This window comes from Maylandia zebra, linkage group LG3, assembly GCF_041146795.1.
Source record: "Maylandia zebra isolate NMK-2024a linkage group LG3, Mzebra_GT3a, whole genome shotgun sequence".
NCBI lineage: Eukaryota > Metazoa > Chordata > Actinopteri > Cichliformes > Cichlidae > Maylandia > Maylandia zebra.
Genome location: NC_135169.1, coordinates 22,085,088 through 22,100,328, shown reverse-complemented (window position 1 = coordinate 22,100,328; position 15,241 = coordinate 22,085,088). Strand labels below are relative to the sequence as shown.

The 15,241-nt window shown below is 40.2% G+C and overlaps 1 protein-coding gene across 1 annotated transcript; it reads right to left on the bottom strand.

Annotated features, from left to right (window-relative positions):
* Window positions 1-1,219: 1,219 nt before the first annotated feature.
* On the bottom strand, window positions 1,220-2,297 carry LOC112433305 (histone H2B 1/2). Its single transcript, XM_024801554.2, has one exon. The coding sequence runs from the start codon at window positions 2,280-2,282 to the stop codon at window positions 1,908-1,910; it is 375 nt and encodes a 124-aa protein (XP_024657322.1). The 5' UTR covers window positions 2,283-2,297; the 3' UTR covers window positions 1,220-1,907.
* Between the last annotated feature and the right edge of the window lie 12,944 nt (window positions 2,298-15,241).

Here is a 15,241-nt window from a genome sequence, read left to right as displayed (position 1 = left end):
GTCTGCATTGACTCAGTTTCCTTCTACAGTTACTGACTCTACAATAAACAACAGCAGTGAATGAACACGTGACTACACACATCCACAAACTGATCACTGCGTATCTCAATGTGTAATACTCAATACCTGCTAAAAACATCCATCTTATCTCCCAGTTAAACCTCGTCTTGTTGACTCTACTAGTCAAACATATTTAATCATTTTATTCATAGTAATATTGTTGTAATTGTTTATTTTATCCTGCTCTGCCCATGTTGGTGAATTTCCCAGCTGTGGGACTAATAAAGCTCATCTCATGTCCTGGATAGCGACCTCAGTTTAATCTAGTGTCTTTAGTTATGCCCAGTATATCTCTGCTCTTCTTTCTGGAGGATTCTGTGATTCTTCCACCTACTGAAAAATGTGTAACCACAATTTTCTGTCCAAGACAAGTAACATGCTTAACAGCAGTTAGATTGAAGATTGCTTTGATGGAAATTCCTCTTCGGTCATATCTAGGAAAGCTTGAAGGACACAGCAGAGCCTGCCTGTGGCATAGGAAGTACAGGCAAATGCTAAAGATGTCATCCATCCATCCAACAAAACCCCACACACCACAAAAAGTGTATTAAGTAACGATACTAATTCATGCCTTTTTTAGTATACATTTTGGCACCAAATTAGCCAATTTTGGCGTTCCAATAGTCCAAACCACCCTTTATGTATCATAGTCTAGTTGTGTGTTTATAAAGTTAAAGTGCACATCATCAAGTCAGGTGGGTTTGTCATTTCCACCACGTGCAGTACAGTACACAGTGAAGCGAGAGCATGATGCTGCATGTAACTGAAACAGGACCACAAAAATTGCACGTATGGAGAAACTGCAACAAAACAAATACAGACGATTAAAACGATAGACCGTGCAATAGAAAGCTGCAACATCAATGTTAAGTTTTCTGTGCCACAGCATTTCAGTGTAATTAAGATAAGATAGAACTTTATTAATCTCTCGGGTGGGTTCCTCTGGGAAATTCGATTTCCAAAAAAAGCACAGCAACGACCGAAGTTACAGTTACAGAATTGTTTATATATACACACACATACACATATATACATACACATATATATACATACACACATACACACACACACACACATATATATATATATACATACACACACACACACACACACACACACACACACACAAATACAGAAACAAATATACAAAGGGGATAAATAGAATAAATAGGAATAAAAAATAAAAATACAAGTGAATTGCACATTTCAAGTATTGAGTCTATTGCACTGTTGACTATTTACAAAAGTATTGCACAAGGTATTGCACAGTGAGGTGCAGAGGCACTACAGCTTAGTTGTTCCCCCCTCCTTTGTCATCCTGTTTCCCCTCCCTCTCACCACCAGAGAGGAGTTAAACAGTCTGATGGCGTGTGGGACAAAGGAGTTTTTAAGTCTGTTGGTTCTTGTCTTGGGGAGAAGCAACCTGTCACTGAACAGACTCTCCTGGTTGTTTATGGCCGGGTGCAGAGGATGCCTGGCATGGCATTGTCCATCAGTTTCTTTAATGTCCTTTTCTCTGCCACTGTCATTACTCAATTTTGCATATCAGGAACAATAGAGAAAGTGTGCTTGGAACTGTAACACAAGTGTCAAATACAAAGTCGCATTAATTCTGTTTGTAGCTAGTTTGTCTTTCCACAATCTGAAAGCTGCAAAACATTTTAGTCGTCACGGTCAATGCAACAGATTAATACCACCCAGTGACACAAAGGTCCATATCCGCGATTCAAGCATTTGGCGACATATTAACAGACATATTAACTAGCGAGTGTGACAGGGAATTATGCTCGTCAGTTTAAAGTGTGTGGCTCTGAAAAGAGCCGTTGTGTTTAGGTCTGATAGCCAGTTTATTTGGAGCTCGTGTACTTTGTCACAGCCTTGGTGCCCTCAGACACTGCGTGCTTGGCCAGCTCACCGGGGAGGAGCAGGCGCACTGCGGTCTGGATCTCCCTGGAGGTGATGGTGGAGCGTTTGTTGTAATGGGCCAGGCGAGATGCCTCGGCTGCGATGCGCTCGAAGATGTCGTTGACAAACGAGTTCATGATGCTCATGGCCTTTGAGGAGATCCCGGTGTCGGGGTGGACCTGCTTCAGCACCTTGTACACGTAGATGGCGTAGCTCTCCTTCCTGGTCTTTCTCTTCTTCTTGCCGCCCTTGCCGGCGGTCTTGGTCACGGCTTTCTTGGAGCCCTTCTTGGGCGCCGACTTGGCGGGTTCAGGCATTTTCTCTCTTCAATACTCTACAGCAACGAATGAGCTCCCTTGGCTGAGAGCAGCGCTTTTTATATAGGCTGTATGCTAATACCACTGCGCGGGCCCTCGGATCTCATTGGTGGAGCCGCACAGTGGGCCGGACGTTGTGTTGGAGGGAGTTTGTGAACTGTGCTGAAACAGGCGCGCATCTAACAAAGACAGTGGGCTGTGTGATTGTGTCCTCGTTTGCTGAGACAGTCATTTGTTCTAAATGAGCAGTAAATGTATTTCCAACTAAGCACATCGCTTTGGCTCTGCACAGTTTTAGTTAAGTTCAATGTCTCACTACTGCACACATGACACTGAACCATTCACTTTTTTTATTATCTGGTGTTCATATATTTTTTTAGCCGTTGATTTTGAATTTAAATTAACATTAAAAATCTTAAAAAGGAGGAAAAAGAAGGTGCACTTCCACCGGGAGGATCAGTGTCTGAAGCAGCATGTTGTTCGTGTAGGATCATTTTCTGTGGGAGAACACAGACATGACCCTTGAATTAGATTGGTAGATGACCGTTAGATTAGTTAATGCTGGCAACACTTTCACAACAACGAAATAGTTATGGTGTGACAACACATTCATTTAGTAGCCGAGTGTGTGTAAGTGTTACCGAAATGGTTTATGTATAAAAAAGATTAATATTTGCTTCCAGCAGTTAAAATATTTTTTTCGTTGTAATTTGATGTGGTTCATATTGTGATGCAGGGCTGAGCTGGCCATCGGGCATTTGCCCAGTGGGCCGCTCGTGATTTTTTGTTTTTATGGGCTTTTCTTCCTCATACTCTCAGGGTCTCTGGATTTTCCCATTTCTCTGGATTCTGCCCGATCACTTCTGTGATAAATACAGTATTGTGTGTGTATAGTTTCATTCAGTTTATTCAGTCTGCTTTTGGGTCCTGCCTTCATGCGAACTCTGGCTAATGGAGTTGTCAACGTCATCCTGATGTTTGTCAAGCCTAGAAGTCCATCTGATTTAGAAACTGAGGTAACTTGCACAATCCTTTGTCGTGGAATTTTCAGATAAAATAAAGTCTGCAACACAAAAAGTGCTGTGGTCAAGCTATTTATTACTGCATGCATATTGGAGAGGGAATTCATTGTTGTTCTTATTGTGATGGTGTAGTTTTTGTTGTGTATGAGATGCAATTATCTTGGCACAAAGAACCATTTTTTGTTGCATCGCTATTTTCATGATGTTTAGGTGTGATTATCAGCAGCTGTGAGGCCTGCTTTTGAAAACCACGCTGCTTAAGTCATAGACTGACTGTTATTAAAAATTTTCCCAAATTATATTCAGACAGATTCAGATTCAGCCTCACTGTCTGAAGAAACATCCCTTCCCGTTATCAGACCCTTACATACTGAGCTGGACTAAAGTGAACTACGCCATTGCACTCCATCACCTTCTTTATGCCACAATGCATATTTGCACACCTGTCAATTAGCTTTCTTAACAGTGTGACAAAACATTACCTGTCCTTTTATTAACTGCACAAGTAGTGCTGGTCTGTAAGGACAAGAAGAGGATACAGTGACAAAAGGAGCTGTGTGAGGCTGCTAAAGGCAGCGGATCCCTCACCAGCTGGATTAAAAAGACCACAGGCAACAATAACACACATACCAGTTGTTGCATTGCAGAGGTATTCAAGTATAAAAACAATAATAAACACAATTGTAATGTTTTATTTTAATAACGTATTTTTATCATTGCTTTATTATGGGTCAGGTGCAAGAGTTTTCAAGTGTGGATAGTTAAATACTAAATTAACGCAACAGCAAATTGTGCCTTTTTCGGACAGACGGACAGGAGATGAGGAGATGGAAGAGACGCAAAGACTGATTCACTGGCAGAGCCTAGTTTATTTCCCACAGTTTTTTTTAATTTTTTTTATCTGCTGCCTTATAAACACTGTCACCAATCTTTGCATTTTATTATTACCTCGGCACATCATTTTCAACCCCCTGCCTTCAAGGGTGCAGACCCTGAATTGGGATACAGCCAAAGTCTAATGAGTCAACAATGGAAGAAATAATTTCAGAATTGTAACATGGTGCCACCTTGTGACAAAAATAGAACATTTCTTCACCCGTGTACATTTTAAAACATGACATATGTTTTGAGCAAACTACAGTGCAGAGTTTTCTTTGTTTCCATTGCAGTGATTGTAGCTAATTACATTTTTCGGTTGGTTTGTAGTTTTTCAGCCGTCAGTGAGGTGTGAGTTGCATTCCTGGCAGTCAGGTCGAGCCTGCCCTGAGTGCTGGAACAAAAGAGTTTAAATAGAAGATAAATGCTCACAGTTTGAGTTGAACTGTTGATCAATGACATGTCTTTGCTTACAGGTGAGGGTCACCATCGGCCTGCAGGATGCACTGTGAGAGCAGATACAGACATGCACACATGCATGCGCTAAAATTAAAAATATATTCTTTGTAAGATTTTTCTTCTGTATTTCCTCAGTATCTGCCATGGCCTCATTACTGTGTGCGCAGATGTTTACAGAGGTGGAAGTACAAATACTTTGTGACTGTGCTTAAGTACAATTTTCAATTGAGGTATGTCTACTCTTATTGAGTAGTTTTTTAATGAGTAATTTTTTACTTTCCCTCTCTACATTTAAAAAGAATATATATCTATTATTTCTACTTCTTACATTTACATAACAAAACAGACTCATTACTTTTGCTTTAAAACATTCGAGGGGACCTTTTTCGTGTCACACTAAACCGATTTTAGCTTAAACAGAAACACATAAAAAGGAAATCCTGTTCCTGTATTAATCACTAGCGGATGCCATATAAAAAGAGATGATGTGTGGTAAAGTCAGGGCCTAAAAGTGGAACTTCTTTTTTCTTTTTGCGACAACATCGGAACAACTGCGGGTCTCCGTAACCAAACACAAACTGTTTCTGTGCAGTTTGTCTCACAGTGTATTGTGGCTGAAGGTCGAGCTGCTTGGTGGCGTCTCCACACACCTACTGTTGTTCATTTCTAATTTTAAAGCTCCACATTAGATCTCTTAAGCTTTAAAATGCATATGTTTAAACGTTACAGGTTACTCCGTGTATTCAGCTATGACGCTCAACCACAGCCTGAAAAGGAGACAAGGAAATCACTTTAGTTTGTTGTTAGATCATAGTGGAAATATTTTTACTGGTTTAATAGAAATTCTTGGTGCTAAATAGCCTGTAAATGCTGCTCCTGCTTTTCCTGCATAAGGTTCCAGCATTACTAGATTTCAAACTACCACACCTACCTTCTTGGGTCTTCCCACACATTTATTCTGTTTTGTTGGAACCATCATACATCTATATACTCTATCTCAGATTTAAACTGGGGGTGGGTGTAGTGTAGCATAACTTAAGCAGCAAGTAAGGTGATAAGTAAATAACATTAGCAGATGATTGAAGACTCTACCATTGAAACAAATAGGTTGATTGAAGACTCTACCATTGAAACAAATAGGTCAGACCAAACAATACAATTCTAAACAAAGAACAGGAATAAGATTATGCATGAAATGGACAAACTCACTTACTCAGCTAAATGGTTTGTAAAGTAAAACACATACAATATAACTCAAAAGGCTACTTTAAAGAAAATAAACAATACTATACAAAATGAAAAACCCTCCATTTGGTTACACCCAATGATGCAATCATTGACCTCATGACCCTATATAAACAGGAAGTACTGGGCGGCCCTTCTCATATACCTGTCTTAAATATAGGACCTGAATAAACAACATGGACACCATGGTAAGTATAACCAAAGCAACGTGAAGAAACACAATTTACCAGACATTTGCCTGTGAACAGAAGAAAATTCAAATGACCTTATGGTTAGTAGTAGTGATGGCCAAATGAAGCTTTCTGAAGCTTGTATTGAAAAACGGTTCATTACTCGAAGCTTTTTAACACAGTCCTCTCTGGTGACATTTGGTGGCCAGAAATATGAAGAGCAGCTTGAATCCACAAAATAAAACCAACTGCTTCATTATGACTGCTCACTCTACAGAGTGGAATCCTGTCTGATATTGGGCCGCCGTTGTGTTGCTTTGAACGTGTATTTTGGGGGGTTAAAAAATGTGGTTTATTTGTTTAATAAATAATTATGACCAGCAAATTTTCCTTGTTTAAACATCCACCATGGCGTGGTCTTTCTTTGCTTTTCACTTCTTGATGTTGGTAAATACAATAATTGAAAAATACCACGTTACATATAATATATACATATAATAATGTACAACACATTATGGAGTATGCTTCTGCTGTGAGGTCTTGCCTCCATGCACTTATGAAATTAATCGCAAGATGGGTGTATTTATCAATAATATTATATTAGGGAAACTTTCCTATACATATTTCTGACCTGGGGGTAGAATTGATTGTGAAAGGGAAAATGCTTATGAACTTGCAAATTAAAAACATGATGCATGTAAGGTAGCCCTTTTCCATTTTTATTTAAGAAGAAAATTCGTTCCACTGTGCGATGGCCGAAACTGTTCCTTTTCGTTGAGATAATTTCTTCTGCATTAAGGAAAATCCCTTCACATGGCACAGAGGAGGCTGGAGTGCAGAGAAACTGGTAGAGATGCAGTTATACAGTCTACCTGGGCCCCACAAACTATCAGCTAAAGAGAATAAATACATTAAATTGCTGCACATTTGGCAGACTAACATTTTCAGATTAATTAAACAATAAAATATATATTTTTACAACATTACATGTAAAGAATCAAGTGGAAATTTTTCTAAAGTTATTTGATGATATTTATATTATGAAAAACAGATTTTTGACATTTTGATTTTTTCCCGTTGTCAAATAAAATAAACACGCACAAAACAAAAGCAAACAACAAGAACACAAAGCTGGAAAACCCACCCGATTGACCAAAATCTACTCAAAATACTCCCGCACAACAGAACCTCCTCTATTCCTCGCTGGCTCCAAATCTCTCAGTAGAATGATCAGTGGTTCGCTATCTGTCACCATCAAAACACTCCACAAATCCCGCGAATGATTCGCTTCCTTATAAACCATTGAATCAGACACCGAAGCAGTCACACTCTAAATGAAGCTTCGGACGTCACTGATCACGTGACTCTGGTCAAACGAATCAAGCTTCGACACAGTGCTTCTGAAGCAGTGTGTTGATTTTTTTGACACACGCACCGGAGCGTCAGCTTCAAGCGGACCATCAGTAGTTAGTAGCGTTTGCTTTAAAACACATGCATGTATGTAATGGATGTAACTACTGCTACCACAAACAAAACCCGGGATAGTGTGAAAAGTTACACCAGCAATGTCTAAATTAAAGCATTATGGCTGACTGTAAAATAACAAAGAAATAAATTATCAATATGGTTAAGGGACAAGTGGTAAATGAGTTTCCACTTTTTTTTTTGTCTTTTTTTTTTGTCCCGTTTGGATCTTTAGCCATCAGAATTGTTGTCTTAAGGCCAAGAAAGATGTCAAGCGGATTTATTTTACCAAGTGGATCATCATGGCCTTGCCATATTGGTCCATTTGATTGACCTTTATTATAATTATGAATTTATTTTATTTTCAGTTCCTACAAACGGGACAGACATGACTGTGGGATAGGACAGGGGGAAAGAATGAAAGAAAGGGAGGGAGAGAAAGAAAGAAAACCAAAGGGGAGAAGAGACGGTGAGAAGGGGGGGAAGAAAGAAAAAAACAAACAAAAAAACAAAACAAAACTCCAGGGTCACCTGTATGGAGAAAAAAAAAACAGAGGAGAAAGCAAACAACAAAGAGCAACATAATAAGAAAAAAAAAAAGCACCATCACAATAAACTAGCTAGCAGTAGATATCAATAGTTACGAAATAATAAACGATATTGTGCAGCACGCAAGATAGACAGCGCACAATGTGCTTTGAGGCAGCAGCCAAGAAAGCTGTAGTCCGCGTCTGTGAATACCCGTGTGTACACCTGTGTGCATACCTGTGTGGATCAGCATGCTTGCATTCCAAAGGTTCCTTCATGTAATGATCTGCTAGGGAGTGTGGGGAGCCACAGCCCCGTCCTCCAGGGTATGAAGCAGGTATGGAGGAGATCAAAACTCCAGACATCCAGAGGCCCCCAGAACACAAGAGACCAAGGAAGACCAACAGAGGGGCAGCCACGCCACTGTCCCAGTAAGAGCTGAGGAGAGTCCCAGATGAGGGCTCATTCAGCAGCCGCGGAGCAGAAGCCAGGGGGAGTTGCAGTGACGCGCCCGTGAGCTCCGCCGGCAGCCAGCTGTGCCTGAGTGACCGAGCCCCAGGCCGAGAGGCCGGGGGCACCCCAAAGTGGCCCAAGCGAGCCCCAATAAGCGGCCGCCAAGGAGTGAGCCGGTGTGTACCCGGACGCCCATCCCCAGATACAAAGAACCACCAATGCACCGACACCTGAGGGAGTCCGCCACCGGCAGAGGAAGTGGTGATGGGTGGAGATAGGCCTCCAAACCTTGGAGGGCCCGAGATGTCCCCAGAGAGGTGGCGTCTGATACCCAACCTGACATATAGACACAGACATACAGGCACACACAGATACAAACATCCATTCCCACCCTCATGCTCTCATATGCACTTCACACTCAACCGACGTGGAGACAGACATAAAGAGACGCTGTACACACGATCACACTCCCCAAGCGTACTCTACAGGTGGTGTTACCCTTTTCCCTGCGGTGGGGAGAGGCAGACCGCCCCGACTCCGCAGGAGCAAGGAGGCCCCACACTCCAGACCGCAGTCGGACGGCCAACTCCTCCTAGCCCCCCCGCTCCAGCAGGCCGCAGAGAATGGGGGTGAGAGAAGACTCCAAACCTCCCTCCACCCGCTCATTGTAGTGTTGATGCATGTGTGTTCTAAGGTGCAATTAAAACCCAGGAGGGCATGGAGCTACCTGCCAGAGAGCAGCAGGTAAGCGCATAGTCCCTCCTGCTAGCCCACAATGAGTTTCCACTTTGTCACAGTGGGAACACAGCAAATAGATGGCTCTAGCTGCATGGGTTCTTATGGGTCCTGGGTCTGTGACCCAGCATTTTGAGTTTATTTTGTATTTTTGATTTCTTATGTTAAATTGGAATTCTATTAAGTTCTTCTGTTGTTATCATTAGTTAGGATTTAGTTGATTGAGTCTCCTCGTTTATGAGTTTCTTCTGTTTGTTGTGTTATTTCCTCGTCTATGTAGGTTCTCCTTGTGTCTCTCTCCTCTGTGTCCGTCTCCCTCTCTATGTCTCTTGTGTCGAGTTGCCTGTCTTAGTTCATGTCCCTCCGTGTTTTATTTTGAAGAGTCTCATGTTTCCATCTTCAGTGTGTTTAGTTTTATTTCTCCTTGTGGTGTCATGATCATTTGTGTCAGCTGTGTCTCCCTAGGTGATCCACCTCTGTGTCTTACTGTTCTTTGCCAGGTTCTCTGTTTGGTTTCATGTCTAGTCACAGCAAGTCTCAGAGTTCTTCCTTCTGTTCAGGTTCATGGTTGTTTTAGTTCAGTTCATAGTTCCATAGTTGCATGTTCCTGTTCATTTTCATGTTCTTGTCCATCGTCATTGTTTAGTTAGTTTAGTTCTGTCCCAGTTTAGGTTTCAGTTTAGTTTCACCCTTGTTTCATCTTGCATTATTCTCCTATTTTGTATCAGCTGCAATAAAGGCTTGCTTTTTGTTAAACTTTAGTTCGTTTCTCCCGTGTCTGTGTTCTGGGTCAGTTTCCTAAATACACTCGCGTATGATATTTTATTAATCAAGCTGGCAGTGATTTTTGAACATGTGGTGATTTTTTGTGTTTTAGATAGCAGAGTGCAGACAGTAGACAGGAGTTTGGGGAGAGTGTAAGGGGAAATGACACACAAGCAGTCAAGGCAGATTCAAAACCAGGCCCTGCAGCAAGGACTCTAGCCTAACATACATGTGTAACCTGCTCAACCAGGTTAAACATAACAACACTGTAAATTAAGTCTGGCAGTGAGTTAGTGAGAGTTAGTGACAGTGAGTCAAACCCACTCCTTCCTCCTCCAACTAGAGAAAGGCTTTGTGTACGCTTCTTTAGAGTTCTTAGACATTCTAAAGGTTCTGGTGAGTCGTTCCTACTTTATTAACCGGTAAATTTCACTGAAGTCCAAAACAACTCTCAAGCCACTGGGAAGGAGACAACAGATGTATTTTATTTAATACTGTATTGGAATAATCTCAAAATGCACATCAAAATTACAATTAATATTAATGAATTCATTTACAAATAAATAAATGAATTCATTAATATTCCTCTTAATTTCTAAGAAAACAGTCAGCTTTGGCATGTGGTGTTTTTTGTGGGTTTTAGATAGCACAGTGCAGAAAGTAGACAGAAGGGTGGGGAAAGTGTGAGTGGAAATGATGCAGGAAATGTGTCATTTCCTTTTTGTTCCTTCTCTCAAGCTCAGGAAATGGTCTGAGGCATATTCAAACCCAAGACCTGCAGTAAGGACTCTAATTTTTTTCCATCTCCTAAGTCGCTGAGAGGTTGTTGCTGCTTATAAATTCAGTTTGTAAGATTTCTACGTGGTTTTATATCAACTGTGCCATTTCTTTCTGTATTTAGTATTGCATAATTTCAAAATGCAACAACACAATAATGAAGGTGATTTATAAATAAATAACTAAATAAATATTTCGTTATTTTTATTTTAATATTTTTAAAAATTTTCAGATGAGATGAAAATGCCAGGAATATTTTCAGTCAAATTTGGTCTGAAACTCTTTTCAAACAGGCAGATTCATAATTTTAGATATGCAATGTTTTGCACACATATATCTTTCATTATCACGCCATCAACCTTATTAGGGTGTGATGAATGCATCTAAAACATGTTGAAGGAAGTGATAAAACGGAAACAACTGATTAAGTAACAGCTGTTTTCTGATGATCTGACAGATGGAGTGAAGTGTCAGACGCTGTTCTTCTCAAGTTTAACAATTTTTCTGCATCAAGATCAAAGTCAGAATGAAAATTCTTCATTTTCTTTTCTTCTGCTTCTTGTCAGGTGAGGACTGATGATGTGATTTTTTTCCTTAATGCTGCTTTTTAATTTTGAAAACGTACCTTTGTAAAACACATATATTTACATAGAATAGATAATGTTGTGATTGTCTATCTTTATTTTACTTCACTTTTTTTCATCTGATAGACACAGCTGTGCTTGTCAAAGCAATACACAATATTTGGTCTGCAGCTGAAGGAGCAAATGGCACACTTAACTGCAACTTACCTTTGTCTGGAAGCACAAAGTTCTTCTGTAGGGAAAAATGTGAGCGAGCAGAAGATATCCTCATTAAAACAGATGGAAGCTCAGCTCAGAATGGGAGATTCAGCACGAAGTATAAAGAAAGATTTTCAGGAAAAGGAACTCTATTTTTGTTCTTCACACACATGATCAAGTCTGACTCAGGAATGTACAGGTGTGGTTTGGGAAGCTCTTCTGTTCCAGATTCATACTATGACTTTGAGGTCAGAGTTTCAAATGGTGAGTTTGTAGTGAAGGTGACTGAAATTCAAAATGTGGAGATTTTCATAGTATGAAGGTAAAATTTTGCATGGCTTAATTTGTTATACAACAAAAAACTGTTGATTCTGAGAGGATCAGATCTTTTTCTACATTTGACTTATTTAATATGAAATGATAACTCTGTTTATATCTGATCTAGGAAATAAAAACATAATATCACAGCTTACAGGTTCAGTTCAGACTAATTAATGTTCTTCTATTTCACAGGTCTGAGTAAAATGGTTGGTTTTTATCACACAGAAACTGAAGGAAAAGAAATCACATTGGCATGTTCCAATAACACATATGGACACAGGAAGTTCTTTTGTAAGAATCAGTGTAAGAATGAAGGGGAGATTCTCATTGACACAACTAATAACAAATCTGAGAGTGGCAGATACAGCATTGAATACAGACCAGGATCTACATTTGGACTGTATGCAACCATCACACAGCTGACCAAGTCAGACACAGGAGAGTACATCTGTGGGTATGGAAACCCTCTGTCTCCAGATTCATACGGCGGTGATGATATTCTTGTCAATGATGGCAAGTATTTTTTTCAAAATGGCAAAAACATTTTTCAGATTTCATGTGCCTTAAATACTACTACTAATATTAATAGACGATTACAACTCGGAAAGTAAAATAAACGCAATAAATAAACAACACGACAACAATACATAAAATCATGAAACTTTTGGTGAGTTTGACAATATGAGTGTTTGACAACTACTCTTTCAAGGATTTTTGATATGAAAGGAAGGTTGGAGATTGGCCTATAATTAGCTAAGACTGCTGGGTCTAGAGATGGCTTTTTGAGTAAAGGTTTAACTACAGCCAGCTTGAAGGCCTGTGGTACATAGCCGATTATTAGAGATTGGTTGATCATATTTAAGATCGAAGAATTAATTAATGGCCGGACTTCTTTGAGCAGTTTTGTAGGAATGGGGTCTAAAAGACACGTTGATGTTTTGGAGGAAGTAATTATTGAAGTTAACTCAGAAAGATCAATTGGAGAAAAAGAGTCTAACTTAACATCAATGGTACTAAGAGTAGCTGTAGATAATATTACATCTGTGGGATGATTACTGGTAATTTTTTCTCTAATGATAAAAATTTTATTTGTGAAGAAGTTCATGAAGTCATTACTAGTTAGTGTTAAAGGGATTGTTGGCTCAAAAGAGCTCTGACTGTTTGTCAGCCTGGCTACAGTGCTGAAGAGAAACCTGGGGTTGTTCTTATTTACTTCAATCAGTGATGAATAGTAAGATGTTCTGGCTTTGCGGAGGGCTTTCTTATAAAGCAGCAAACTATTTCTCCAGGCTAAATGATGATCCTCTAGATTTGTGACACGCCATTTCCTCTCCAGATTACAAGTCATTTGCTTTAGGGTACGTGTTTGAGAATTATACCATGGAGTCAGGTACTTCTGATTTGAGGCCTTAGTTTTCACAGGAGCTACAGTATCCAGAGTCGTACATAGTGAGGAGGTGAAATTATTAACAAGATAATCGACCTCTGTTGGGGTAGCGTTCAGATAGCTGCTCTGCTCTATGTTGGTACAGGGCATTGGAGATGATAACAGTGGGTGGATTATATTCTTAAACTTAGTTACAGCGCTTTCAGAAAGACATCTACTTTGATAAAGTCTACTCTCCACCACTGTGTAATCAATTATTGTAAATGTAAATGTTATCAGGAAATGATCAGACAGGAGGGTTTTCAGAAAATACTGTTAAATGTTCAGTTTCTATGCCATATGTTAAAACAAGATCTAGAGTGTGATTAAAGTGGTGGGTGGGTTCTTTTACATTTTGAGAGAAACCAATTGAGTCTAATAACAGATTAAATGCCATGTTGAGGCTGTCATTTTTAGCATCTACATGGATGTTAAAATCACCCACAATAATTATTTTATCTGAGCTCAGAACTAAATTAGATATAAAGTTTAAGAAATCAGACAGAAACTCTGTGTAAGGCCCAGGTGGACGATAGATGATAACAAGTAAGACTGGTTTCTGAGTTTTACAGCTGGGGTGGACAATGTTAAGCATCAGGCTTTCAAATGAATTAAAAGTCTGTCTTGGTCTTTCATTAATTAATAGGCTGGTGTGAAAAATTGCTGCCACACCGCCCCCTCGGCCTGTGCTTCGAGATTTCTGGTAGTTAGAATGACTCGGGGGTGTTGATTCATTTAAACTAACATAATCATCCTGCTAAAACCAGGTTTCTGTAAGGCAGAGTAAATCGATTTGTTGATCAATTATTAAGTCATGTACTAACAGAGACTTGGAGGAGAGAGACCTAATATTTAATAATCCACATTTCACTGTTTTACTCTTTGGTTCAGATGTGGATACTGTATTGTTCTTTCTTTGTGATTGTTTATGTTTAAGTTGTTTGTTGCTGGTTTTTAGTTTGTTTTTTGTCTTTTTGGAAGCTGTGGAGATGGGTTTTTGGGGGGGTAGCAGGAGGAGAGAAGCTGCAGAGAGGCGTGTAACACTGCAACTCTGCTTCCTGGTCCCAACTCTGGATAGTCATATTTTGGGGGATTTAATAAATTTGTCCATATTTCTAGAAATGAGAGCTGCTCCATCCAAAGCGGGATGGATGCCGTCTCTCCTAACAAGACCAGGTTTCCTCCAGAAGGTTTGCCAATTATCTATGAAGCCCACATCGTTTCTGGGACACCACTCAGACAGCCAGCAATTTAAGGAGAACATGCGGCTAAACATGTCACTACTGGTCTGATTGGGGAGGGGACCAGAGAAAACTACATAGTCCGACATTGTTTTCGCAAAGTTGCACACCGATTCAATATTGATTTTAGTGACCTCCGATTGGCGTAACCGGGTGTCATTACTGCCGACGTGAATTATGATTTTACTGAATTTACGTTTACCCTTAGCCAGCAGTTTTAAATTTCCTTCAATGTCGCCTGCTCTGGCCCCTGGAAGACAATTGACTATGGTTGCCGGTGTCTCTAGCTTCACATGTCTGAGAACAGAATCGCCAATTACCAGAGTTTGACCCCCGGCGGGTGTGTCACCGAGTGGGAAAAAAACGGTTACACACATAAACAGGTTGGTGGTGTACCTTGGGATTCTGTTTAAGACTATGCTTCCTCCTCACCGTCACCCAGCTGCCCTCTTTCCCCAGCTGCTTGGGGTCTGCCGGGGAACAGCTAGAGGGGCCTGCGGTATCTTCGGCTGCACCAGCTACAGGGTCCTGGCTAGCTACGGGTGAATGAAGGGTGCGAAGCCGAGTCTCCAATTCAGCAATCCAGAGCTGCAAATATGCTACATTTGTTACAGATATCATTACTGCTAAAGGAGGCCGAGGAGTAACTAAACATCTAACACAATGAGCAAGAAAGTGCAGGACGGACAGGTGAA

Coding starts and splice junctions, on each gene's coding strand:
- LOC112433305 (XM_024801554.2), bottom strand. CDS start 2,282: ATGCCTGAACCCGCCAAGTCGGCGCCCAAGAAGGGCTCCAAGAAAGCC.